This window comes from Leucopleurus acutus, assembly GCF_964270905.1.
Source record: "Leucopleurus acutus genome assembly, chromosome: 6".
Taxonomy (NCBI): Eukaryota; Metazoa; Chordata; class Mammalia; order Artiodactyla; family Delphinidae; genus Leucopleurus; species Leucopleurus acutus.
The window spans coordinates 29,920,453-29,946,400 of NC_139149.1; the positions used below are offsets into that span (position 1 = coordinate 29,920,453).

The window sequence follows — 25,948 nt, forward strand, 5'->3', positions numbered from 1 at the left end:
AGTAGGATTGGCTCAGGGGAGAGAGTCTTAAACAGAAAAAAGCATCTTTAAGGTCCAAAACAGTATACCACGTATGTTGAGGTGGAAGAGTGCTCAGGAGGTTATAAGGGTTTGGAACTGTGGGGTGGAGGTCTGCCACCCGTTTGTTTACCTCTCGTAGATCCTGCACCGGCCGATAATCATTTGTTCCTGGTTTCTTTACCGGCAGGAGAGGGGTGTTCCATGCTGATTGACATCTTATTAAGATGCCCAAGTCTAGTAGCCTCTGTATATGGGGACGGATACCATCTTTGGCTTCTCTACTCATGGGGTATTGACGGACCGTTATTGGGGTGGCAGTTGCCTTGAGTTCCACTAGCACCGGGGGCCGATTTTTGGCCATCCCCATTCCGGCAGTTTCTGCCCAGGCTTGAGGGAACCGAGTTACCCAATCTGTAACATTAACTCGTGAAGATGAAGGCTGCTCGTATAATTTAGATTCATCTTCTAATTTCATAGTCAATATTTGAAGTAACCTTCCTTTATTATCAGTTATGGTGGGACCTTCTGGCTGAAAGTGGATTTGAGCCCCTACTTTGGAGAGTAAATCTCTTCCCAGCAAAGGATAGGGGCATTCCGGAATAATCAAAAATGAATGGGTTACTCGTCCAATCCCAAGATCTACTGTCCTTCGTGTGGTCCATGAATATTGTTTATTCCCAGTGGCTCCTTGTACCCATGACCTTTTAGCTGAGATAGGACCTTTTGAGTGGAGAAGGACGGAGTGCTGGGCTCCGGTATCTACCAAAAATTGAACAGGTTCCCCCTCCACTTTAAGAGTTACCCGGGGCTCGGGGAGAGGGTTCGAGCCCTGACTTTCCTAGTCTTCTTCTTCCAATGTTAAGATTTTGTTTCTGGTTGGCCTTCCTCCATTCTTTTTCTTAGGGCATTCTCTCGCCCAATGTCCTTTTTCTTTACAGTAGGCACATTGGTCCTTGTCTAATGGTCGCCTTCTGTCTGCCGTTCGCCCTTCCTGCCCATTTCTATCCCCTATATTTCTTCCTCCAACCACAGTGGCCAGTATCTTACTTAAATTCCTCTCTTGTCTCTTATCTCGTCTTCTTTCACGGGCTGCCTGCTCTTTCTGCTTTCTTTCTTCCTTCTCTTCCTCTGTTTCTCTTTTGTTATATACTTTATCTGCCTCTTTTACTAACTCCTGAAGCGAAAATCCCTGCAAGCCATCTAGCCTCTGTAATTTCTTCCTAATATCAGGGGCCGCTTGATCAATGAAAGCCATTGCTACAGTAGCCCTATGTTCCTCCGAAGTTGGATCATAAGGGGTAAAGCGTCTAAAGGCTTCCATTAAACGTTCCAGGAACACAGTTGGCGATTCCTGGGGCCCCTGAGTTACTTCCCTTACCTTAGCCAAATTAGTGGGCCGTCTGGCCGCTCCATGGAGACCCGCCACCAGAGCCTGGCGATACATTTTCAGGCGCTCCCTACCTTCCGGGGCATTGAAATCCCAGTTTGGCCTGACGAGTGGGAAACCAACATCAATCTCGTTAGGCAGCTGGGTAGGTTGCCCATTGGCGCCTAATACATTTTTTCTGGCTTCTAAAAGAACCCGTTGCCTCTCCTCAGTCGTTAGGAGAGTCTGAAGCAGCTGCTGACAATCATCCCATGTGGGCTGGTGGGAGAAAACAAGAGATTCTATTAAAGCGGTAAGGGCCTGTGGATTTTCGGAAAAAGTTGGGTTATGCATTTTCCAATTATAAAGATCTGCAGAGGAAAAGGGCCAATATTGGAGAGGTCTATTCCCTTGGCCGTCGGGGGGGCCATACTCTCTAAGAGGTAGGGCAGTGGAGTCCGGGGAGATAGCCCTCCGGCTCCTAGTGCCCGCTGAGGGACCCCTTTCTTCTTCCATCATGGATGGTTCCCTTGGTGCCGAGGGCAGTGGAGCTGGGGGTCCTCTAGGTGGTAGGGGATTTGGGGCCGGAGGATAAGGGGGTGGGGAATCCAAAAGAAGCAAATCGGACTGCGGGTCAGGATAAATCGCCTTCGGTGGATCCGGGGCGTCAGGTAGCTTTTCCGTGTTGGGGTTTTTCTTTAAGGCTAATATCTCCGACGCTGCTGATGTGTGCGCGGACGTACCTGTTGAGGAAACAAAGGGCCGGACCCACGGAGGTGGGGAGAGAATTAAATCTTCCCAGACCAAGACATATGGTACTTGGTCTGGATGTCCGTGGGGATCTATATTAAATATCTTAGACTTCAGCAGCTTAATCTTGTCTAATAAAAAGGATCCTTCGGGGGGCCATCCTATCTGAAATGTTGGCCATTCAGAGGCACACAAAGTCTGCCACTTTCCTTTCTTCACCTCTACCGAAAAATTATGGGCTCTGGCCCGAACTTCGGTCCAATGGCTTAGGGTAAGGGAAAGAGGAGTCGTCACAGTTTGTCCCATTGTCGTCCGTCAGAGAAGAAGAATAGACCACAATACAGAAACAGTTAAAACTCCATGAAACACATATACGCATGGGCCACCGCGAGCTCGCTTCAAAACCGAAACTTCTTCAGATGGCAGTTATCACCAAGGGAACCGCCGAAACCGAGTGAAGGGGAGACAGAGTTTGCCTCTCCTTCCAGATGAGCCACCAGGGCGTCCCCTAGGGCTCATGGACGCCGGCTATTAGCACGTCTGCCTAGCCAGAGGTCCGATACAGATTCCATAATAAGCCGATTCTTACGGCTTTCCTCCGATAATGGCCCACAAAGAACAAGGGACAAACAGACAATCAAGCTCGAGCTTACCTGGTACCTCCAACTCCCGATGTTCTTGTGGTCCGGGGCGAGTGGAATCCCGGACGAGCCCCCAAATGTTAGACCTGCGCGGTCTCCTAGGAGTTTCGACTCGCCCAGGAAACAACAAGAGTCGGAAGTCGATGCAAAACGCAAGAGGTTTATTGAAGGCCGGTGCACCGGGGTTCCTTGGTCCTCACGCAGGAGGTCGAAGAAGGAACCCTTTTCGGCGCGAATATGTCAGTTTTATAGGTTCCCACTTCCCCGTATGTAAATTATAGATTTGGTTGTGTTCTCCTGCTGATTGGTCCCGGCTTAGGCTCGGACCAGAGAGGGAACTTGTCCCCAGCTGCCTGATTGGTCTTTGACAGACACCTTTTTTACATTTTGTTATCTCCCTCCTTCTCCCCAGCTGCCTGATTGGTCTTTGACAGACACCTTTTTTACATTTTGTTATCTCCCTCCTTCTCGGAAGGGGGCCGGACATCCTGGAAATTCACCCATTGTCTAAGAAGCCCCTATTGTCTGGAGAGTTCTTAATCATTAGCTGGAACAATGTCCCTCGAGTCCCACACAGAAATGCTCTCAGGATCCATGACAAAGCACGGTTTCAACCGTGAAAGAAAAAGAGATAATTTACACCTCAACAAAAATTCTAAGTTTAAGAAAATGATTGGACTCATGAGAGAATAAATACTTTCCTTTTCAAAGTAGGGGTATAACAGCCTATTAGGTAATTACTTTGATTTTAAATGTCTGTAATACCAATTTCCATGATAGCTCATAATGGCTCAAAGAATAAGGAAATGCAGCTGAAGTCTGTCATTATGTATTTACACAGTCAAAAAAAAAAGAAGAAAGAGTCCTACAGCTTGATTTCACAAAACATAATTCATGTGAGTTCGTATTTTTTAAAAATCTTTTTTTTTTTTGTGGTACGCGGGCCTCTCACTGTTGTGGCCTCTCCTGTTGCAGAGCACAGGCTCCAGACGCACAGGCTCAGCGGCCATGGCTCACTGGCCCAGCCTCTCTGCAGCATGTGGGATCTTCCCGGACTGGGGCACGAACCCGCATCCCCTGCATTGGTAGGCAGACTCTCAACCACTGCGCCACCTGGGAAGCCCTAAGAATCTTTTTTAAACAGTCCTTTGAGAGGGACTGGAAGCAAGAAGAGCACTGGGATTTCTCAATTTAAAAGCTATTACTTCAAGAGTCTATAGGGAAGGCTGCTTCAGAAACATCTTCCTGCATTTGTCAGTTTGTTTTCTTTCTTACTTTCCAAACTAAGCACTTGAAAATGAGGAAAAAGAAATAAAATATCATGAAGCCCAGCTGTCTACAGAACACATGTTTATGTCAGTCATCACACTCATGATCTATTGCAGTAATAAATCAAAAGAAACACACCAGTTGTGTAATTTATTACAGCAGTATATCAGCAGGGTGAGGCCTCCAGGAGCTGAGTTACAGACATGAACCTTGCATTGTTGCTTTTATTTACTTCCTCTATTTAAGTTTGATATAAGAAGACAGAGTAGGAGGACCTGAAGTCAGAATTGAAAGCTTCTTTCGCATAATTTTCTAAATGGCTTTAGACGGATAAATCAAGGTAACATTATTACTTTTCCTATGACTTGTTTTTCTATGGTAATTATTGATAATTAAGTCTGTCTTCCTTTCATTCAATGAACATTTATTGAGCTAGATAAAAATTACTTCATTCACTACATCTGTCTCATCATAAAGCTGGGCCTGTTTGACAACACAGGAGCATTTGTAGTCAAATTCTGTTCTGCACTGAAACCACGCAGGACCCTGTGGGGCTCCTGGATACAAAGCCTTTCCGTGCCCCCCCCCACCCCCCCCCCCGTTTCTTGCTTGTAGGAAATGGGCTTCATTCAGCCTCCATGACCTTCCCTGAGTTCCAAAGGGCAGGTTCAAACAGCTGCTAATCAGGGAAGGGAGGGAATGCAGAAACGAGGGAGGAGCAGTTAAGAAACAATAGTGCAGCCTTGGCAGGGTCCTGGTGCTCCTCAAGGAATATACAGAACAATATCTTTGACTTTTTCTGCAGAACTAAGACGCCACCCAAGCAGAGGATGGCAAGTTTAGGCTGAGCACAAGACTCCTGGAGCACCGGCCTGCTACCTCACCACCAACCAATCAGAAGCAAGTCACATACTCTGCAGCCCCCACCCCAAATTTTGCCTATAAAAACTTCTCCCCCAAAACCATCAGAGAGTTCGGGGTTTTTGAGCATGAGCCACTCGTTCTCCTTGCTTGGCCCTGCAATAAACCATACTCTGCTCCAAACTCTGAACTTTTGATTTGTTTGGCCTCACTGTGCACTAAGCACACGGACTTTGTTCAGTAACACCATTTCTCCACGGCTACCCCTTACCTTCCTCCTGCCCCATACCGATGCTGCTATTTCCCCTTCTAGAAACTTCAGGATTTAAATATTTTTAATATATTTAGAGTAACTCTGCCACATAATGTTTGAGGATTGCCTCACTACTTGTACTGTACGTTACAGATATCTATAGTTCAATATAAAATTTTGTAGATAATAACATTTACACCTTTGCTACTAAAAGCATGGAAACTTCTAAGGAATATATAATCTCTGGCTCCAAACCAGACCTACTAAATTAGAATCTGCATTTTAACAAGATTATCAGTTGATTTGAATGAATATTAAAGTTTGAGAAGCATTTATTTGTTAAGTAACACATTCCCCCAATCTTAGGTTTGTATATCTTCTAGTCTAAGAACAGGATCAGTGCATTTAAAACACACTAAAAAATGCTAATGCTTTCCTAATGACAAAACTGTTCAGAAAAAAGGTAGCAAATATGCAAGGCCATTCATTTTTGGAACGATCATGGACTTGTAAGATGATACACTGCAGATGAAAGAACTTGGACCCTTGTGTCTTATGAACGTGGTTTAATTTCTGACCTCAAATTGGCTAACTTTTCAGGGCTTCAACTACTTCACTGGCAAAACTGAAATAATAATAGCTGCTTTGGTCATAATTATGTCAAATGAAGACTAAAACAATTAGGCATCCACTAAATGGTAGCTATTATTAAAAACCCTTTATGAAACAACTGAAACACACAAGAGTACTGTTTATACAAATTAAAAATTTTCAAGGGTCAGAATAAAGCCTTTGTGACAGTCCCTTGTCCTGAATGAGCACTCCTTGTTAGGACAATGTTTCCCAGTCTTTAGTCACTTGAATGCTGTTGTATTAAACATGCCTTACTTAACACATCGGGATACTCTCAGCCACAGCTGGCTGTAGAATTCATGACCACTTTTTGTTTCTTCCTTTCTTTCTTTTTTTGGTTATAGTTAATGTGATAAACAACTTCATATGGGCACAGTGCTCTCACTTCATGCCTGTGCCTAGAGGCTCTGACCACTCCCCAGGATGGTGGGAAATTAATAACCCATGGGTCAAATCTCTGACCAAGAGAAAAGGGCCAGCAGATATATTTATCTCCTTTCCTTGACACTACTTGCCAATGGACTATACTAAAGTGCAATAGATTATATGGTCTCTCTGAAGATGGTCTCAGGAGATGAAGAAATCCATTGCACTTGATACTAAGAAGTAGCCGGCTCTGTAGCACACCTCTTCATAAATGTTCTTCCTCCTTCTCAGCCCATTCTTTTCTTCCCTCACTACTACTTCCTGGGATTGCATGTCTAATAAGGAATCAAAATATAAACTCTTGCTTCAGGCTCTGTTTTTTTACAAATGTGAATGGAGAAAAATGTTTCACATTTTTTTTCCCGTATCTGAATACAACTTCTACTGTCATTTATCTTGAACTGTTCATTAAATTGACTCATTATATAAAGGGAAATTCAGTATCGGTTAAAAGAAATAGCATGCAAATCTCAAAATATCTACAAAGAAATGGAAACAATGCTATCAAATTACAATTAAATACCATTACCCACCAAAGTTTAGTCTGAGTTCTCTCCCCTGCCCTTTCTGTCTCTGTCTCTCTCTCCCTCTCTCTCTCAGTAACAGCAACACAGGGGTGTTAAATATATATAGCAACACACTTAATTTTTCTTCCAAAGTCAGAGGATTGCAAAAACACTAAGAATAGAATGGTTTTTCACACTATGTCATTAACTTTAAATTGACGATGTTTCTGTGTATCACCCAATAACAATAAGAGTTCCATATTTGGGGGAAAATGTGCTAGGCACTGTGAAGACCAAAATTGGGATAATTCCTATGCCAACTCTCCTAGAAATTCAGAATCAGGAGAGCGAGATCCAAACTAGGATTTTAAATATATAGATATAGACATACAGATATAGATATTCTCATTTAGCATATATTCAATTACACATTGAGTAAACTCTCCTTTATGTTTCTAACAGCTTATTATGGTAAATCCCAATTTTGATTACACATGAAAATCAACTGGAAACTAAAATTAAAACCCATGCCTCTTCCAGGAATTCTGATTTAATTGTCCTGGGGTGGAGCGTGGGGGAGGGCTCAGCTACTGTATTACACAAAAGCTCCCCAGGAGATTCTATTGTACATTTGGCATTAAGAAATTGTTCTACTTTTCTAGCATATCATTGACAAATTAAGAAATGTATGCTCTTTTCTCTTGCCCAAGGCAGTGTTATTCTGGGGTGTTTATTTTTTATTCAACTAACAAGCCCTGTAATGTTCCTTCCATTCAGCAGCCCCAGCGGTAGAAGGCCGGGTCAGCTGAATAGTCTCAGTTTTCCAAAATGGCCAGTAGAACCACATGAAGTGATTTGCCCTTCCTTCCTCACTTGTGCTCAGCTCCAGTGCCTAATTCTGGAGAAAAACACCTGGATACTTTGGCCCTCAATGTCTGGAATTTCCATCTTAGCAGGATAAACTATTGACTATACAAATTTGCAGCTGCTACATTAGTGGTCATAGGATTCTGTTTGAATCCTGGTGGAAATACTAGCCTAAGAATCTGAAGTATTGCTTGTTATTAACAGTTCCCCTTTTCATATGAATAATTTAGTCTTACTTCCAAGATATACCTTTAGTTAACATTATTTACATTTCCCCTCCATTTTTCTTTATTATTTCTTGATCTTTAATAATTACACAATAACTCAGCTTCTGTATCTTACTAACTTCATTTAGTTTTAAATCTTAGCTTGTCTTTTTAGTAATTGAACAACTTAATTGAAAATTATTAAATGTATTTTACATGTTGATGGCCAGCCATATTTCTTTTGATGATTTGTTCATATCTGCCAGTAGAAATTATTTAGCATTTTAATTTTCATTAGCTTTTATATATTCTCAAAGGTTCTCATGTAAATAAAAGATCTCATTACAATAATCTTTTGCATCTTAGGGCCACAGCAAACATCTATTTTTCTGGCTAAACAATTTTGTCCCCTTACACTAAATCAAAGTACTGTATAACTTAATAGGTTGCCCTAATGTCTTGGCTGCTGGGAAGCTCAGGAATAAATTTACTCTTTTGTTATTTATTTACAGTCATATTATACCTGAGCTTTTATTGTAAACTACTTTAAATAATTTTTTAAATAGTTGAAATAATAATTAGTTAATTGGTTTTAATCAGTTTGCTGGCATTCTAAATGTTTTCAAGAGCCAAACACAGAAAGAAAATTCAAGATATTGTCTCAAGCTTAAATAAATTCATGTTGACTTACATGCATGTAAAACTAATAAGAAACACATTAAAATCAGCTAAAGAACAATTCAAAAGTTTAATCAGGAATTCAGAGAAGAGAAAAATTCATGTAAGTTAATTCAGAATTTCCTGAATTTAAATAAAAAATTTTTAAACTCTTACTCTTCCCATATCTACTAATTTATTTCACCAAAGAAAATATGTTTTAAACTTTTTTATTTGCTTATCCTTCTGTTCAGTTTGCAAAGAAAAATAATCTGAAAGCATTATGCTCATTTATACATATAGATATAGAATAGGTAGATATAGATATGGATAGATACACACACGTGTGTGTGTGCAGGATGGCTTTCCTTAGCTATCTGTTCTTTTCATCTTTGTATTTAAATTTCTACAATGAGGCAGGTGGGACAGGTGGCTACTTTTGAAAATTCTGTCTAATGCCTAACAAATTGAAATCTTCCAAGAAATATTAAATCAATCCATCAGTATCAGCATCACATGCTGAGGGAACACCTGTTATTTTCTGGGTGAATACACTAGTTGCCCTGGATACTGACCATTATTCTCCTCCAGGAACACATCTCTATGGAGAGAGTCCAGCTTCAGTAACACTTTAATTTGCATGACTAACCAAGCTGAACCATCACTGAAATGTATGTGGATTTAAATCAAAGGGATTGTGGTAAAACTAAACACCATTAACCCTACTGCAATAACATTCTTACCTTACGAAATAGGAATATCAGTTGTACAGCTTTCAGAAAATTACTCTGGATGGCTGAGGCCTTTGAAATAGATAAGTTTTGATTTTGGTCTATTTTTTTAAGTAGTTTACTTTTTCATTTTATTCAGGGAAACATTGTTATAATTTTTCTTTCAGTTTATTCATCCATTTACTCATTGCTTCAGCAAATATTTGCTGAATACAGCAATGTACCAGACTTTGGGCTACTTGCTTTTAGAGAGACAAAGATGAAAAACAAATTTTACTCTTCAGATGCTAGTAATCCTATAGAAGAGGCAATGAGGTAATTTATGATTTAGTCTAATTGATATAATTCATGCTCATATAAATTTATATGTGTGTAGTGAATATCGTTATACAATTTTTAATTTAGTTTATTTTTTAATTTTCATTATTCAAGGGGAGTTTTATAAGATTTAATATTTGTCGACTATTGTCAGGTAACAGGTTGCATATAATAAAAGCTAATTCTTCAAAATATCCTCTGTGAGGCATAAACTATTAGTCCTATTTTACAGAAGAAACTAAGGCACAAAAAGGTTAAGAAAATGCCCCACGATTATTAAACAATATGTCAAGGATGCAAGTTTCAAATACATGTCTGTTTCTACAATCTAACCTTGTTAATTTCTGCCACATCATACTGCTTCTTGAAAGGGAGTATGTTCTCTTTTGTTATTAAAACTGTTAAAATTTAACTGTTTGTTAAAATAAACAATATGTGGCATCATTTATTATGCATATTAATGTGTGAAAAGATATATCCAAAGACTGATCTAGTTGAGTTCCATATAACCAATGGTAGAGTCATAAAAGGTTAAATTTGTAAGAAAATTTTGAACCTAGCTCAATATGTAGAGCCTGAGATTCAAAAAGATACACTAAATTGCTGAAGATCATACATCTCTTTATAACCAGAGCCAGGAATTAAAACAATTTAATCTAACACCAATTTCACATTTTTTCCCCCTCCCTTCTTATTCTCACTCAGGCACCTGTATTTGGCAATGTCATAATCACCATATGTACTTTATTGTATTCACTCGGTGATAATGTGTACACATCATAGAGTTAAAGATGATAAAATTTAGACAACACAATTCATCATCTTTATTTCCACAACCCTTGTTTCTCTCACATGGAGGACCAGTGTTTCAATGTCTTTGGATTCTAGTAAATCATGTCACATCATGTGTGATTTAATAAATCTTACCTCAATTAGATCTACTGTCAATACACAGACAAACATTTTGCTGTTTTAGAGACTTGTAGAACGTAGCTTATATCTTTAAAAATATTTTATAAAACAATAAATATGAGGCATATCCTTTTTTCTATTTTGAATTTCTAAAAATCTATAAGCACACTGACTTCCGCTTCTGGGAAGATGGAGTAGACATATTTTCTGGATTCCTCTCACTAAGTACAGCTAAAAAACCTGGAAAATATATATAAAACAAATATAAGAAGACTGAAAGGTGGAGAGAAGAAAGCAGCCCAGCTATGGACCTCGGGACTAAGGAACAACACGGTGGTGAGTTCCGGGGGTTTTATTTTTGCCTCATATATCCCAGACTTGGAACTGAATAAGCTGGCAACCCAGAAATGCCAAAATGCTAAATGCACAGAAAAGAACAGAAGCCTGCTCTTTGAAGCCAAAAGACCAGGCAAGATTCTAACTAGTAAGGTAGAAAATTTTAGACGGTAACTGCTCTACTCTAGGCAAATACCACATTAAAAAAAAAAACAAAAAACTGTGACCCATCCATACCCACACCAGCAAAGGCCAAGTTGGGAGACTGGACTTCCACCCACACCTGGCAGTAATGCCGGACCCACCCCCTCCCCACTGGAGTGGTGTCAAAAGAAGCACAGAGGAGAATCTGGATTTCCATGTCATCCGGTGGTAATGAGGTCACCTCTACAGTGGTGACAGTGGACACCCAGTGGGGAGCTGGAACTCACATCCCCATCCAGAAGTAGAGAAGTCCCAATTTTGCCTCAGATGTCAACAGAGGCTAGGTGAGGGACCTAGGCTTCCTCCTCCACCTGACGGTAACAAGGCAAGAGCTCTTACTTTCCTCTGCCAGAGTGGTGTCAGAGAAAGCCAGTTAAGACAAAAGGCTTCAATAAGATTCAGAACTTCATACAGTAAAACAACAATGTCCAGGTTCACTGGGTGACAGTGTGTTAATTTGTTCAATCTGTGTTTTTCACTTCATAGATACTGAATCTCCCATGAAATAGGTATATTTCATGTCATCATTTTTAATTGATTCATAGAATTATATTGTCTTATTCTTTCCTTTTTTATTACATTTCTATTTATTCATTTATTATCCTTAAAGATTAGAAAGTTATTAAGATTATTTAAATGTTAGGAAGTTGTTAAGTTCAGATTGTAATCTGAATAACTATTAATATCCAAGGACACTTGAAATGTATAGAAGATAATACTGGATATAATAATCTGAATATTGAATGGTGCCTTTTGAATTCAAAGATACATCAAAGGCAATAAAACACCTGAGTTTTCAGCAGCCCTACAGGATTTGGTAGTCAATGGACTCATTTGTAATATACCTGACTGCACGCCTGTTATACAGCAGACAATGGATACAGTCAGTTCCTTATATTCCATTGGCTCATCTGTTAGAATTCAAGTTCACAGAATGCTTCCACTAACAAACAGACACTCTTCCTTCTTGGCTATGGTCCATCTAGCTGTTGACAGGCCCAGCATCCCATGTGTTTGAGGCATTAGAGACAGAGTAGAAAGATCACTTGCTGCCAGGAGACTTTTCTTCATATTTCATTTAAAACAATTTTCCATCTTAGTGATGTACAATGGAGGCAGTCACATTCCATGTAAACTGAGGGATGGCTTCACTTCATTTTGTTTAGAATTTTATCAAGAACTCATTACCAATTTTGAAAATACATCACCCAGGGCAGCACTGCTCTCAGTACTTGAGTATCCAGTACAACACACCTGATATGAGTCTGCCTTCACAGCTGTCACATTCATGATGATTCCAGGCATAAGTGAAAAGATCTTGATCACTTCCTCATGTTTTCTCTCTTATTTTTGTACAGTTACATATTGGAATATGTCCTATTTTATTATAAATTACTTTATATTTATTTATACTTAGATATTAATTTGAGTTTTGAAAAGTTATCTACCTATATATAGATATAATACAAAATTTCATTTTCAATAGGAATGGGAATGTTATAGAACATTTTTAAAATAAAAAAAGGGACATTGGGGGACTTCCCTGGTGGTCCAGTGTTTAATACTCCACACTTCTACTGCAGGGGGTGCGGGTTTGATCCCTGGTTGGGGAATTAAGATCCCTACCTGCTGCACAGCTTGGCCAAAAAATTAAAATTAAATAATAATAAAAAAATAATAATAAACAAAATAAATAATAACAATAATATTGGCTTTAATAAAGAGCTGGGAATTATAACTGACATTAGATATTGGACACAGGAACATTAGAAATTAACGTAGCCTTTTGTGGTCTGAGTTTCCTAATTTGTGAAATAATACTGGATTATTCCAGTTAATGGTGGAAAAATTTCCAGTTCACTTAAGTTTTTAGTGACTACTTATGCTGACATTGATTTTTAAATCAAACATTTAAATTGTTAAATTAAAATGTTTTACATGTTTTATAAAGTTGAAACCACAGTGCCTTTTCTTTGGTGACAGGATATGGTTTTGAACTGACTAATTCAAACTTAACATGTCGTCAGAAAATTCACTTTTCTGGGCATCAAAACTTATTTTAGAAGTTTCAGAGTTTGGGCTCTCTAGGTTTCATAGCATAAATAAAACTATATTATCAAAAGAGTAGATAGCATAGACATTTACAGATTAGGTAGAAGATACAGATGGATGGATAGAGAGAGAGAGAGAGATGATAGATCTATTTCTTGATTCATTTATGGAATGAAATAACTGATTCTATAAGGAGAAAGAAAATATTTGGTGCCATAAAAAATAGGACATCAAATATTCTTGTGTTTGATCTTACTTTTAATTGACTAATTAAAAAAAACTATTTTTCCTATTGTCAGTCAAAAGAGTTCATGTCATCAGAATGTGTTTATCTAGAAGACAGATTATCCTGTATCCTTCTCATTCTAAAGATAGGTCTTAGGACTTATTTTTTCTGCCTGGGAATACACTCTGAAAAAAAACCAAACCAAACCAAAAAAAAAAAAAAAAAGAACTCTGGACAAAGTTTCTAAAAGAATGTCAAAAGTAAGAAACATCAGCAATTGCAATTTCTAGGAATATAAACAACATCTCTTCTGGAAGGGTTTGTGTCACTCAGGTAGCAGATGCCTTCCAAGAAATGATTAACACTTACAGGGTAACACCAGGGAGAAAGGCTATAATCATGCTGTCTTAGCCCCTGTCAACATTAGTTATTGTTTCATCTACTGGGACAACAGATATAGAACAGAAATAAAAATAAAACAGAATGAAATTATTATCTGTTTTTTTCCCTAATAACTAGATCACACAAAAGCATTCAATTGTATATTGTTAGACAGAGAATGCTTTCCTCAATAAAATTTATAGGTAGGACCACCATACAAGTTAATGTGTATTTAAAATTAAAAAAAAACCCAGCCAATTATTGTATATTTTTATCAATACAGGTCAGATTTAAACTGTGTGTACTTGTATTTTATTATGACCTCATTATAAGATGAAACAGAAAAATAAAATCTAACTCTGAGTTTGACAAAAGAAATTAAACCTATGAATGAATTTGTTTAGCTAAATATTATCACATAACTATAATAGAAAAGGTAAAATGTATTTTAAAAAACACATTTTTTTTCTGATTTCTCTTTTGATGTTTGAAAGGATCTCTTTCCCTAATCTACTGATTAGTAATGGGTTCTATAATATTCCTCTAATAAACTAAGTGACTGGTAAATAGTATATCAGTATTTTTCAAATCCCTACAAACACTTAAGCCCATGGCATACCATGTTAAAAAAAAAAAAGATTTCCTGATAGGAACAAAGCTACATAACTGTGTTCCATTCTAAAGATTTATAATGTACATGAGCATTTAAAGGCTTTAAGATGTAATGCAGGAATTAAGCCTATCAGACTGTTTAAACCAGAGTTTAAAAACAGTGCTTGGCCACAGTTTAATTCCTATGGAAATTCAAGAGAAGAAGGGCTCTTCAAACACACTTTGGGAGAGGAATAGCACTGTACTGACTTTGTAGGCTCAAAATGCCTAGATTTACAAGAATCTCTCCAAACTTTATCAATTAACTTAATAAACAGCTTGCTTTCTTTTCATTAAAGAAGATGCTCTCTCAAATATTTCAGATTTTAATGTCTAGCTTCTTTCCAATCTGTCACCTCCCCTGGGGATATCTGATCTCTCTATATGCTCTATGATCATCTGTGTCATCCAAAGCTAGAAAATATACATCTATGCAAAGGAAATGTTTCTTTCTGAAATTATTATTTCTCTGGTCACTCATTTATATTGCATTGTCTCAGTTCTTTTTGACTTTATAAATTAAACAATGTTTTACATCTCTTCTTATATTTCTTGGCATTTTAAGTCTTTCATAGACTATTTTAACCTTCTATATTTTTACTTCCTAAATGTCATTCTTTTTAACTCCATGATTATACCCCATCACACATTTCTGCAGTGCCTTGTACAGTGTATTCCAAAAATGTAAAAATGAAATTCATTATGTTGGTTACTTGATCTATTTTAAATATATATGTATACATGCATGTGTATTATATGTATATATGTGTGTGTGTATATATATATGTAATTGGATGGATATATATCAATTACATTAGTATTTTTGCCCAAGGGGAACCATATAGGAGTGAGGAACAGACATAGTAGGAAACACACACACACATAAACAAAAGGGCCTGGTACAGAGAGATCAAATGAAGATTAGAATGAATGAACTGGTTACATGCAAGTTTTTCAGATAAGGAGCTCTTAGGTTCTGTGAGGATTTAAAAAGAAATCTGTTCCAGAAGGTATCTTTTGATTTCCAAGACTTCAACTCAAGTGGATAGGCACAAATCAAATTAATAATTGATATTGTTCACACTTTTGTACATGTAATTAAAAATATAAAACTGGGGAGTGAATGGATAGGGTATTAGACAAATTGGTCCACTTTTTCAACAGTTATCAGATAATAGAAGAGTTTTTAGAGTTTCTGAGACTTCTGTAATATTATGCCATATCCCCAGAATATTTTTTTCAGAATAAGTAGTATTTCTTTCTTCCTCAGGAAATATCCTTTTTTAAAATCTTGAAACATAAGCCAGATTGCATATTTAACCTTTTCTAAAGATAACAGGAGATGACCTAGCTCCTCAGTTATACTCTCAGCCTCAAAATTCTACGCTTATATTAGTAATAGATTATATAAACAGCTGATTGTTCACAAAAACAGACAATTTAAAGTGTAATAAGTATTCAGAAATTCATGTCAATTAAAAAATGGAATTCAGGAACAGATAACAAGTTCTAGTTGTAAAATCATGACTAAAATATAGGAAACAATGGATATCACAAAGAGTATATAAGTTGGTGGTAAATTCAAGGTACCCATGATCAACACTGGCAATAGAATCTGGAAAACCAGCAAAATAGTGAGATTCATGTAAGAACGTAATAAACATTGAAATATTTTCCCAATTTTTAGGCCCAACCAGAAATTTTGATGGTAAAGCTGATTTACTGGAGAAGAGGAAAAGGATTCTGTAGTTCTAACTTTGAGACAAAATGGATCAATGTTGTATGGGGGAATACACCCGTATCCTTTAAAGTAATGTTCTCTACTCAACATTGTCATCTCTACAGGACAGAAATCTTTCTGTCCAGCTTTACTGGCATATAATTTACATATAACATTATGTAAGTTTAAAGTATAGAACATAATGATTTGATATATGTATATACTACAAAATGATTACCACAATAAGTTTAGTTAATATATCCATCACTTCACATAGTTACAATTTTTTTTTGGCAGTAAAAACTATAAAAATATACTCTCTTAGCCACTTCAAATGTACAATATAGCATTGTTAACTACAACCAGCCAGAAATTATCCCGGTTTAGACTAGGATGGGAAATGGAGAGCTGGAATCATAACTGTGCATATTTTTTTAATGTCAAAAGAAAGCCTTTGAATTATTTAGATCAGAGCTATCTGATTACTGGATCACCTTGAGTAGCTATAAGTATCATACATAACAGTAGACTGAGGAGGGAAAAGAAAACCATGTACATAAAAAATAAGTTAAAGTGGACAAAATGTTGTTAGAAGGAGTTACAGAAGCATTTTCTGTATTAGGCCATAATACAAAATAATACCATATCCAGGATAATGATTTACCTATTTTTCAAAAGCATTACCCACTAAGTTCATTTAGGATTTCTTTGCTGTATTCTGAGCCATATATTTTCACACTATATCCTCATAATAACCCTGAAATTTGCATGTCAGAAAACTAGAATTCATAAAGACTAAGTAATTCGCCTTAGGTCACATGGCCTTTAATTGAAAAGATAGACCAAGAATTTAGGCAAAGAATTCTTTGATCAGAGTTATTACCTTTAGCACAAACTGAACTCATCAGATCTTAGCTGATTATTTCAATTTTCCTTAAGCACTCAACTGTACTATATCACTGCTACTTGAAGTATCCACTCCACAATTAGATGAGGTGCCTATACTAGAATGTAAATCAATGCACTTGTTCCTTCTTCAAGAAACTCACACACACATACATGCAACACACACATACACAATCTATATATACACACATATATACATATAGGCAATATATATATATGCAATATGCACATATATGTATATATACATTTAGTTAGTTGCCCTAAGATAAATATCTATGTTTCACTATATAACGTGTGTATATATACATATTTAATATTATATATGTACGTAAGTATAGATATATATATCTATATTACATATAACATGTAGATATATATGTACAGGTATATACTCAATTGAATTAAACAGTGTGCTTAATGGTATAAATCAGGTGTTAGCAAATATGGCCTGCTGTTTGGTTGCCTGCTTCTGTAAATAAAGTTTTATTGAAATACTGCCACAGCTATTCATACGTATTCTCTATGTTGCTTTAATACCATAAGGCACTGTAGTTGTGATAGAGAAAATATGGCCCATGAAGATGGTCCTTCCAGAAGCTCAGTGGAAGAGCTAAGAGCCTCAGGATCATTTTGTCATTCAAGCATGCACTGGTGAAGAGGGGCTGGGGTAGATTCCTCCAGTGGTGTAACAAACCAGACCTTACCCTTCTGAACCCTGAGTTTTCCCAGATGCCAAGGGCTACCGTCCTCATAAGATAAGGTGAGGCACTGGACGTTCACCATTCTACAGGCCCTAAATATCTCCTGTAAATGTTCTCCAGGGGCAGCATAAAGACACTCCCATTAACATTTTATTTGGAATTCAGAGAAAAGAGACAGAGAATGAGCCTGTGAAAGGAATTCCACTCTTCTCTCTTCAAAGCTTCTGAGGTTGCTTTGAGGACCCAAACACAGACAGAGGATCATTTCATTACTTTCCAATGTTCTTTTATCCTAGGGCAGCTAACCAATTTCATTTCACATTTTAAAAAATTATAAATAACAATGAAGTTTACGCAAATCACTCTAACAATACCAATTCAATTCATAACTAGGAGAAAATCAGTTATTGTTTCTCCATAAGAGTTGGACTGTCTCCATGGTAGCAAATGCACTTAAGAAAGTTTTCAAAATTTTATCTGCTGTTTTGTTTTTCACTGAACAGATTATTCAGTTGTACTGGTTCGAACAATTAGCTATTTTGAAATCCCTTAACATGCATATTTTAGGCACTATAAAGCATGTATTTTCCAAATGTATCATTTTCCAAATCCATAATCAAGAAATTCTCAGTTAACTTACATGTCTCTGGGATCCATCATATTCACACCTTTCAATTTTTCCTAGGCTGCCATCTGAGAAATACAGCTTCTCTGCACGGTGGTCAATGGTGAGTCCATTTGGAGTGAGTATGTCTGTACTGACCACCACTTGAGCATTTTTCCCAATCAGAGTAGATCTCATGATACTTGGATGCTGCTCATTCCAGTTGGTCCAAAACATTAAACTAATTAAAATGAAAATTGTGGTAATAGATTAAAATTTTCATTACCAGTAACAACATTAGTAGAAACATGGCAATGTCAAATTATTTAAAAAGAAGCAAAATTATTTATCTCATATTCTATGACCCTTGAGGACGTTTTAGTAATAAGGGGAAATATGTATATTATAGTTGCATATATTTTTTTCTCAGTTTCTTAAATGACCTGGAAAATATTTCTGAAAAACAATTATCTCTCAAATAGTAACTTAATTAAACTGAATCAGTTTGATGCATAGTAAAGATTTATTTTAATCAGGGACAAAAATAGTTATTTTAAATTTTCTATGAACTGCAAATATACTCTAACTTATTATTATAATGCTTCAGCAGATCCTGTGTTGTTATCGTTTTGGACATCGTTCTTAACCTAACAATATTTCTCTCCTTCAGTTGGTGAAAATCAAAATCTCTCTCTCCTTCTAGGTTTGCTTTTTAAATTCTGCATTCTTCTCTGTTTATGTTTTAGAGCAATTACTAAACTCCTATATTTATTTAATGTCTTTTTTCCCTCCTCTGTTTATCAGTGTGATTTTTCTATAAATTACAGTGCTGTTTCTAGAATTCCAGGGGTCACTCTCAAATCCTTAAACATAGTATCTGTTACTTACAGATTTTCTAGAATATTTTAAATCAGTGTTTGTCAAACTATTCTTTGAAGAAGGCCTAGGAGTCTATGGAAGCCTTTAAAGGTCACTGGAAGAGTGGAGAGGCTATAGGGTTCCAGTCTCCAAGGCCTGCTTTTACTGAAACAGCTCTTCTTTCTCCCCCTTTATATTTAGGAGTATCCCTAAGAGTTTACTTGAAGATCAGTTTTTGAACTGAAGAAAAGAAGAAAAGAATGGAGGGAGGGAGGGAGGGAGGAAGGGGAGAAGGAAGGAAAAAGGGAGGAAGGGAGAGAGGGAAGAAAGAAAGGAAGAAGGGAAGGAGGGAGGCTGACAGGCAGGCTGCTATACATTTTGAAAAAATATGTTTAATAAATACAGAGAAAAACTAATTGGAATAATATTTCCAACAAGATTGCATATATCATTCCTATGTAAAGACATGTAAAGACAATGTAGGATTATAGCCAACATAATTATTCAATATATGTTTTTTAAGTATTATGCAAAAACTTATTACTAGACAACACTCAACTTCACACACACACAAAAAAACCTTTCTACTTGCTAATTAAAAAAAGTAACCCCACCAATTAGGGAAAGCTGGGTCATCTATGCTCTTTATTAAAATACTTCATAGCATTTTTTTTTTTTTTACTTCATAGCATTTTAATCTATTCTGTGGAACATAAAAGTGTTCTAAGTGAGAAAGTGTCAAAATAGTTTGTCCTATGAATCAGTAAATTTGCCAAAAAAAAAAAAATGGCATTCCACTTTCTTAAATCATGCAGTAGTTTTAACCACATCTTGTAACTTTTAAAATGAAAAATTTAGTTTAAAAAGTTATCCAGGGCTTCCCTGGTGGCGCAGTGGTTGAGAGTCCGCCTGCCGATGCAGGGGACACAGGTTTGTGCCCTGGTCAGGGAAGATCCCACATGCCGCGGAGCAGCTGGGCCCGTGAGCCATGGCCACTGAGCCTGCGCGTCCGGAGCCTGCGCTCCGCAACGGGAGAGGTCACAACAGTGAGAGGCCCGCGTACCGCAAAAAAAAAAAAAAGTTATCCAAATAATATGAGGTATTAAATACACAATTTATTTGCAATATTTTTCTAGATTGTGGGCTTTAGAATTACAGAATTTCCAAGGTATTAGTACTTCTTTAGTTTCACCCTTTCACATATAAGAAAACAGAGGCCAGAGAGCTTGAATATTAGTTATAGTTACAGAGCCAAGTTTTGAACTCAAGTAGTCTTTCATCTAGAAATTGATTTGATTTTAAAATTTCTGTTAATCAACTAACATATGAAAGTGATTTGAAGGCGTCATTAATATGTTTAATGATAAAAATATTTTTATACTTTAAACTTTAATTACATATAATTTTCCAATTAGAATACTTTAGTGTGTTTAAATCTAATTTACAGTTCACCATATATAAGATGAAAGTGTAATTTTAGACAATGTAACTGATAATTATAGGATAAAGCACTTATCAATTAAAATTAATCATGTATAATATCATCAGTGATCTCCCTCATGTTTACCTGAAAATTGTCTTATAAATTCCTTTGATCAACTTCAGGATATTTATTATTGTCCTAAGACTCTCCTGGTGGATCAGTGTAGCTGACTCAACAACAAGCCCTAGTGATAGGGCAGTGGTGTGAGCAGAACTAGCTCTGCCCAGGCATCTAGAGGCCTGTGTCCACCTGAGCTAAGTAACCAAATCTGTGTGAGGAGTCAACCTTCTCTTCACCTGCATCTCTCAAACTTTAGATTCTTAATTTATAAGTTCAATATGTTTAATTAAGTATAGTAAGTCAATTCTCATCTCTAGTTCTATAAGAGTATCCAGATTGAGTTATTCTCACACTGAGTAATTCATGTGCTCTTTTCTTCTCTCAAGTGATCAGGGTTAGTGTTTATCAGTCATTGTTTTTATTCTTCCATTTTTCTTCAACACACCTAAAATAAGTTCTTCTATTTCTGCTCAGTGAAACCAGATTGGTCTAATTTCTGTGTCCTTGTTTCGTTTAAGAGTAAAAGCACTTTCTAGTAGTTAACAAATATTCCTACCATATTGCATAAGAGTGAAACTCCATAGGCATATTTGTTTTCTACTTAACCTGAGCTTCATTCTTCAGTTTTCATATAATTGTGTTCTTTATAGCATCCCCCGAAACATAACTTTTTTCTAATTTGTTTTATTTTTTATACATTTTATACTATAGCCTGAACATTTTTTCTTGCCATGAATTCTTCATAAGTATTATTATAAATACCTGCACAATATATCATCAAACCAATGTGGACCATGTAGACTATTGTCAAGTATCTAATGTTGAAATTATAGCTGCACACAAAGATCTATTGCTGTTATTTATTTCCTCTGTATTTCAATTGGACAGATCCCCAAATGTTAAAATTACTTAATTGAATTACAGAAACACCTTTTAGGTTTCAATACTTGTTAATAGTGTTATTTTAGTTTCAAATTTATGATTTCAATCAGTGATGCATTAATGTCTTTTACATATATGAAAAATGTCTATTCAATCACAGTATTGTCTCTATTTTCCCTTTCATCCTTTAATTTTGTTTTTACTGAATCTCTCATGGAGGTGATGCCTGGCATTTAAAGAGTTCAGATTTCAATTATCCATATTTATAATAAAAAACAGTCTTATAAAAAACAGTTTTATGAATTGTGAAAAGAGAACTTCAAAGGAAATCTGTATTTTTAATGCTAATTCTCTTTAAAATTAATATAACTTTGATAGTCTTTGACTTATAATTATAATGAAGAAATACAAATTTCTTACTTTTGGCATTCATCTAGGGCTAGCACATGAGGATGGTCATCCTCTGACATGGCAATGACGGCTTCCCTATCAAATGCTCCAGGCCGAGTCTGGTCCACTGTGTGCCTGGTGATGGATGAGGTAGTGGAGCTGGTCCAGTACAGTGTATCCCAGGCTCTGTGATAGGCAAGTCCTTCAACAGAACCCACATCTGATAGGGGAAAGAAAAGAAAAAAATTATACTTTTATCTACAAAAGACTTGGCTTCTGAACAGAAAAAGGAAAAATATAATAATTATGATGCCTATATAATGCTACATAATGTCTACAATGACAGCTGATTACACACTGTAAAACTGAGCTGTGAACTGCTCATGGAGAATTTATACAAAAACATGCATTAAAGACTGAATATTCTTATCCAAAAAAACCTTAATTAAGTAATTGCCTTTTATTTAGGAAAATGGTGGCTCTCTTTTATTTTGACATTTTAGTAATTAATTTTCAAAATGTATCCAGTGTGCAAGAATTTAGCGATGCTTTTGAAAATCATATGTCAGAGATACCATGTAAGTACAATCATAATGAGTTTTATCTTGATACTATATCTAGAGACATCAAGGAAAAACAAACACATCAAAAACTACAACAAAGTATCAAAAAGCCAAAATACAACTCTACACTTGCAACTATCAAACCATGGTAGAGAATGTTTTAATAAGTTAATGCAATTAATTTTTTTTATTCTATTCGACTAATGTGATACAAAAACAAAAGAAAATAAAATTAATTGTGAGCTAAGGCATGCTTTAATGTTGACAGAAAAAGATAAATGGTAGTACCCATAGTCTAATACATAAAAGTGACAATATGAAAAACAAAAGTAATTCTTTCTTTTTTTTTTTTACATCTTTATTGGAGTATAATTGCTTTACAATGGTGTGTTAGTTTCTGCTTTATAACAAAGTGAATCAGTTATACATATACATATGTTCCCATATCTCTTCCCTCTTGCGTCTCCCTCCCTCCCACCCTCCCTATCCCACCTCTCCAGGCGGTCACAAAGCACGGAGCTGATCTCCCTGTGCTATGCAGCTGCTTCCCACTAGCTATCTACCTTATGTTTGGTAGTGTATATATGTCCATGCCTCTCTCTCGCTTTGTCACAGCTTACCCTTCCCCCTCCCCATATCCTCAAGTCCATTCTCTAGTAGGTCTGTGTCTTTATTCCTGTCTTACCCCTAGGCTCTTCATGACATTTTTAAAAATTGTGTTTCCAATCACTAGGATAACATAAGTGACTGGTTTAGTTTTCATAGAGGTGCTTTGAGTACATCTTTAAGTATAACCAAATTATTATAGTTTTTCCTTCATATTGTCTGTTTTTCTCAGAGTTAGTACTCTTCATATTTAATTTAAGAAAGAATATATATATATATAACTTTGGCAGTCATCCTGAGAAATTAACATTATAACAGGCAGAGTCTTTCTATTGCTTTTCTCTTAAGGAATCTCAAAAGAATTATTAAGCTCTTCTGGAAACAGGTAGATGAAAAGAGCTGTTTTCAGGTTTGAGATGGGTAAATGTTTACTTTGGTGGTCAGTAAGATTTAGAGGGAGAGCAAAACAATATTAAAACCTTTTGAACTACGTTTCTTGAACGTTATTAAAATTTTGTTCTTTTTCTACATGCAACAGAGGAAAATCCACTAATGATAAAATTAATATCTGCCATTTATTGGACACTGTCTTTCTGCTAGGAATTGTGTAATTGGTTTGCATACATCACTTTATGTGTAAATCTACTCTGTGAAGTTAGTTTTATTGTTCCTCTTTCCTAAGAAGAAAACTGAAACCTATGGTCACAGAACTAATAGTATTGAAGCAAGATTTTTAACACAGGTCCATGTGCTTCTGTAAGCCTACATTCTTCAGCACCATTATTTAGAGACGGATTTATAGCAGCTATTGCTTATTCTCAATGTACATCAAGCTGGAACCAAACAAATGATTCATTAGATTCAACTTGTCTGACTCTGGGTGAATTGTATCACTAGTAATTTACCATGAATAACCTCTCACACAGTCAACAAAACTACTTATAAGAAATTAATGTGGGTGATTAGTGTGGAAACCTAGGCCAGAGATGATGGAAGAAAACATTATAAAACACAATCATAATAAAATCCATTAAGCTTTGCTTATATGAATCATGGTATTCCTATTTGAGGTGAGTAGGTGGGAGGTTGATAATGGTCAAAAGTATTTCAATTATTAATTAATAAATCATCTATTCCACTGTATTTTTAGCACTTTCACATCATTTCAGAAATGAAGCCAACTCTATTTGTATTATAAGCAGCATTCCACTCTTTCATCATCCACAAATAGAATGAGAAATGGCATGGCTCTGAAAAAATCCAAGCAAATCAAAATTATTAATCCATCCTCATTTTGTATCTTCCCCTTCCACTGACTTTGACAGATCTTCTTCATGGCCACTTTTTCCTGCCAAATCAGGAAGAAACCACTTGGTATTACCATTGAGATGAAGCAGATGCTTCTTTTCTATGGCTGACACAGTTCCAAGTTTACTAGAGTACATAATACATCTCACTGTCCAGGTATAATCTCTTTTGTTTTATTTTTTTGTAATAGATGACAACCTGACAGTACACTTAATCATAATCTGGTGCTATATTTTAAAATATTTATCTCTTAAAAAGGTATTTAGGGGACTTCCCTGGTGGCACAGTGGTTAAGAATCCGCCTGCCAATGCAGGAGGCATGGGTTCGATCCCTAGTCCGGGAAGATCCCACATGCCATGGAGCAAGTGAGCCCATGTGCCACAACTACTGAGCCTGTGATCTAGAGCCTGCGAGCCACAGCTACTGAGCCTGTGTGCTGCAGCTACTGAAGCCTGCGTGCCTAGGGCCCATGCTCCACAACGAGAAGCCACCGCAATGAGAAGCCCGCGCACCGCAATGAAGAGTAGCCCCTGCTCGCTGCAACTAGAGAAAGCCCGCATGCAGCAATAAAAACCCAACACAGCCAAAAACAAATATAAATAAACTAATTAATTTTAAAAAAGGTATTTAACTCCCTATAAAAATTATATTTGTCATTAGCAAATGGCCAATTAAAACATAAATGACACACCATTATATATAAAATAGATAACCACAAAGACCTACTGTATAACACAGGGAACTATACTCAATATTTTGTAATAATGTATAAGGGAAGAAAATCTGAAAAGGACTATATACATATATTTTTTAAAATCATGAAAATATTAAATTTTAAAATCATGAGAATATTTTAGTTGAGATAACATAAAGACATTAATATCTATTTTATGATAGATATTCCTTCATATTATCTGTTTTTCTCTGAGTTAGTACTCTTAGCATATTTAATTTAAGAAAGAATATATATATATAACTTTGGCAGGCATACTAAGAAATTAACATTATAACAGGCATCATGTGATACGTGTGTGTGTGTGTGTGTGTGTGTGTGTGTGTGTGTGCATGAACACTAAAGTTCCTGAATCAGTTGAACAGGTAAAATAAGTACTTTGAGTCACTGGTCCTGGCAGATAATTACGTAGTCTGAAAACTAAAGTAAAATGCCTATTTATTCCATCAACCAGTCCTGAAATATTGAACAGAGTAAATTAATACAGAGTTAACTCAAGGATGTAGAATACAGCGTTGGACCCCAAGGATGTAGAATAGGCATAAATCAGAAAATAACTATTATGGTGCTATTTTGGCAGGTAGCCAAGGACTTCATAGAGAAAACACCTTCATCTCATCACCACTGAAGAAGAGAAAACAGCTCCTTCCTGCCTGTGCAGTGTTGTAAAGGCAGGATAAGAGTCTACAAAATGGGAAAGCCAGTGAAGTATTCTTGGGAGGGAGCCACATGTACAAAACATTGCCAGTCATATGGCTGGAATAACCGTCACAGATAAATCCTATCACAAAGTTAACAGGAAATAATATTTATCCCAAGGACATGCTACAACTGTAATGGCCTCCCTGTTGAAAGTATAATATTCT

At 36.3% G+C, this 25,948-nt stretch overlaps 1 protein-coding gene across 1 annotated transcript in view; it reads right to left on the reverse strand.

Annotated features, from left to right (window-relative positions):
• Positions 1-25,948, reverse strand: part of LRP1B (LDL receptor related protein 1B) — a gene marked incomplete at its 3' end in the record, with an annotated part of 1,833,965 nt that overhangs the window by 344,026 nt on the left and 1,463,991 nt on the right. The window contains exons 42-43 of the mRNA XM_082841888.1: positions 21,902-22,091; positions 18,235-18,439 (exon numbers count right to left, since the gene is read on the reverse strand). Coding sequence (XP_082698014.1) covers positions 18,235-18,439; positions 21,902-22,091 — 395 coding nt within the window. The remainder of the gene's footprint in view (positions 1-18,234; positions 18,440-21,901; positions 22,092-25,948) is intronic.